At 37.5% G+C, this 3,948-nt stretch overlaps 1 protein-coding gene across 1 annotated transcript; it reads right to left on the bottom strand.

Moving 5' to 3' along the window:
* Positions 1 to 2,013: 2,013 nt before the first annotated feature.
* LOC131170262 (uncharacterized) lies at positions 2,014 to 2,466 on the bottom strand. Its single transcript, XM_058129320.1, has one exon. It carries the CDS (start codon positions 2,464 to 2,466, stop codon positions 2,014 to 2,016), a length of 453 nt encoding a protein of 150 aa, XP_057985303.1.
* Positions 2,467 to 3,948: the final 1,482 nt, after the last annotated feature.

Raw genomic sequence — 3,948 nt, forward strand, 5'->3', positions numbered from 1 at the left:
TAGCACAAAGGATCGCATATTTTTAAATAGATTTGGCTAGTAGAACCTTGCTTGTAAAATTTTAGCTGCTATTTTTGTTGTGCTAAGATCTCCTCTATAAGGTAATGAGTGGCAGTGTTGTAAGATACTCTTTACCTTCTTTTCTGGTATGCATCTCCTGCCAAGCCATCATAACATCTCTTATACGGCAGAGGTTCCTCCCATGTGTAGTATCTCACATCATGTAGAAATTTCTTCCTTTGCTGGTAGGACATGTTGGGTGACAAAACCCTATATTCAAGGCAATTAACAATGTCAGCATACTAAGGGGCTTAGGAGATTACAAATAAATTCTTATATGGAAAGGAATCATTAATTGGCAGATCATCAAAGCTATCCCTATGTTCCTTCAGCTTGAGCCTGGATAGATGGTCGGCTACCACATTCTCAGACCCATTTCTATCTTTAACTTTAAGGTCGAATTCTTGCAGAAGTAGAATCCATCGGATCAACCTTGGTTTTGCTTCTTCCTTGTTCAGGGGGTACTTAATGGCAGCATGATCTGTGTAAATGACAACTTTGGAGCCAACCAAGTAAGATATGAACTTCTCAACTGCAAACACAACAACGAAAATTTTTTTTTTCTGTGGTTGCATAGTTGACTTGTGCATCATCACGTGTTTTGCTGGCATAGTAGATGGCATGAACTTTTTTATCTTTTCTCTGTCCAAGCACTGCCCCTACTGCATAATCACTTGCATCACACATTATCTTAAATGGCAGCTCCCAATCTGGTGGTTGCATTATTAGTGTTGAAATAAGGGCTTTTTTTATCCTGCAAAAGGCAAAAAGGCAACTTTCATTAAAGTCAAAGGAAATATTTTGATTTAGCAAATTAGTTAATGGCTTAGCTATTTTGGAGAAGTCCTTAATGAATCTTCTGTAGAAGCTTGCATGCCCCAAAAAGCTTTGTACTTTCTTGACCGATTAAGGTGGTGGTATTTTTTTTAATGATCTCTATTTTTCCCTTGTCCACTTCTATTCCCCTTTCTGAAACTAGGTGCCTAAGGACATGCCCTCTTTTACCATGAAATGGCATTTTTTCCAATTAAGAACCAGATTTGATTATTCACATTTTTGAAGCACTTTAGAAAGATTATTTAAGCATTCATCAATACCGGTTCCATAGACAGAAAAATCATCCATAAAAACTTCCATTATATTTTCAATATAATCAGAAAAAATAGCCATCATGCATCTTTGAAAAGTTACGGGGGCATTATAAATACGAAAAGGCATTCTTCTATATGCAAATGTTCCATAAGGGCAAGTGAATGTGGTATTTTCTTGATCCTCAGGGTGAATGAAAATTTGGAAGAATCCAGAATACTCATATAAATAATAGAAATAGAGTGTTTAGCCAGCTTCTGTAACATTTGATCTATAAATGGAAGAGGAAAATGGTCTTTCCTGGTGGCATTATTCAATTTTCTACAATCAATGTACATTCACCAACTAGTGACTACCCTAATAGGGATCAACTCATTATTGTCATTTTTTACCACAATTGTCCCACCCATCTTAAGCACTATATGCATTGGACTAACCCATTTGCTATCAGATATTGGATATATAATACCTACATCTAATAGTTTCAAAATCTCTTTTTTCACTGTCTTTTTCATATTAGGGTTTAGTCTCTTTTGGTGTTCAATGGTGGGTTTACTATTCTCTTCCATAAGTATTCTATGCATAAATATGGAAGGGTTGATTCCCTTGAGGTCATCTATGGTGTACCCTAGACTTGCTATGGGTCCTAAGTTTTCCTGAGAGTTTTTCCTCTTCTGTAAAATTCAGATTATCATTTAAAATGACAGGATGTTTAGAGTTAGAGTCCAAGAATGCATACCTTAGTATAGAAGGAAGATGTTTTAATTCTACCTGTTTTATTTCTTTTTGAAGGTTGTTCTTGGGTTGCTGTTCCTGTAGATTTTCTATCAGGAGTTCTTGGGCCAAAGGTAGAGGTGGATTTACCTAAAGAAATTCTGCATATGCTATAATTTCCTTATTCTCATTCTCCACTATGTGGCCATGCACTATACAAGCTTTAAGAGGGTCTTTAGGATATCTCTTTTGAAAATCTTCCTCTACTAGTTTGTCTATGATGTCAACCCTTAAACATTCATCAGGTTCAGATTTTTGCTTCAGTGCTTGGAACAACTTGAATTCTACCTCTTCATTCCCCACTTTGAGAGTTAGACGCCCATTTTTAACGTCTATGATTGCTCTGGCAATTGCCAAGAAAGGTCTTCCCAATATAATGGGGATTTGAACGTCTTCCTCCATCTCCAAGACAACAAAATCTAATGGAACAAAAAATTTTCCCACCTTGATGGGTATGTTTTCTAGGATGTCAACTGGGTACTTGACAGATCTGTCCGCTAATTGTAAGGAGATGGTAGTTGGTCTTAGTTCTCCCACATTCATCTTTTAACATATGGACAAGGGCATTAGGCTCACGCTGGCTCCAAGGTCACAGGGGGCTTTTTCAATATTCATATTACCAATCAAGCATGGTATGGAAAAGCTTTCAGGATCTTTCAATTTTGGAGGCAGCTTATTCTGTAGGATGGCACTACATTCTTCTATTAGAGCAACTGTCTCATAGTCCTCCAATCTCCTTTTCTTAGAAAGGATTTCCTTTAGAAATTTTGTGTAAGAGGGCGTATGAGATAACACTTCTGTAAAAGGAATATTAATGTAGAGCTTCTGTAAAACCTCTAAAAATTTCCCAAACTGTTTGTCCAATTTAGCATTTTGGAATCTCTAAGGAAAAGGTAAGGGGGACTGGTAAGGTTCCAACAGTTTCTTTTTCCTCTTTTCCTCCTCTTCTTTACTTTCCTCATCTTGGTTCTCTTCTTCCTCTTCTTGAATGTCATGATTTCTAGGAGTTTCTTCCTTCTGTTTTGCCTTTTCTTCTAGTTCTTATAATGTTCTCTTACGCCTCAATGTGATAGCTTTGCAATGTTCCTTGAGATTCTTTTTAGGTTGACTTGGTAATTTTCCACCTTGTTTACTTAAAGAAATGGCCTGCTGAGCGATTTGATTTTCAAGCATTTTATTATAGGTGGCTAGTTGATCCACTTTAAAAGCTAGTTGCTTAATCATCTCATTTGCTGTTGCTATGCTGCTAAAAAGCTCTCCATCATGGACTCTATAGTCAACTTTGATTCTGCCTATTGAGGTTGAGGGAGTGGTGGTTGTTGCTGCATCAAATTTTATTCTCTATTCCGGAAACCTGGTGGTAGTGGCCTATATCCTTGCTGTTGTTTATGGGTTGGTTTTGAGAATTCTGCAAGTTGGACCATGAGAAATTAGGGTGATTCCTCCATCCATGGTTATATGTGTTGGAATATGGGTTATTGACTTGCCTCTGGTTGAAGTTCCCTCTATTGTTCACATAGTTCAATTGCTTTGTGGAAGGCTCACTGTAAAGACTGCATTTTGAAGTTGTATAACCTCCTCTACAGCTATTGCAGAATTAATTACTTGCTCCTCTTACATTGGTCTATATTCTGTCAAGTCTTTTGGTGAGTTGGTAAAATTGGGCGTTAATCATACTAAAGGCATCCAACTCTAGGATCCCTGCTATTCTTCTTGTGTCTCCCCTTTTATTTAACCACTCAAAATTATGGTACACAACCCTTTCCAGTAATTCCAAAGCTTTGGTTATCATTTTCTCCATAAGGTCTCCTCCTACTACTGAATTAACTGAACTCTTTGTGGATGGTAGCAAACCATTGTAGAAATTCTAAACAAGGAGCCATTCTTCTATGCCATGGGGGGGACATTCCCTTTGAAGGTCTTTGTAGCTCTCCCATGCATGATAGAGCGACTCTCTTTCCTTTTGCCTGAAGGTGTTCAGTTCTAGTATCAATTTTGTAGTTTTTGCAGGTGGGAAGTACCTTG

The sequence above is a fragment of the Hevea brasiliensis genome, chromosome 11 (genome assembly GCF_030052815.1).
Source record: "Hevea brasiliensis isolate MT/VB/25A 57/8 chromosome 11, ASM3005281v1, whole genome shotgun sequence".
In the NCBI taxonomy this organism is placed as follows: domain Eukaryota; kingdom Viridiplantae; phylum Streptophyta; class Magnoliopsida; order Malpighiales; family Euphorbiaceae; genus Hevea; species Hevea brasiliensis.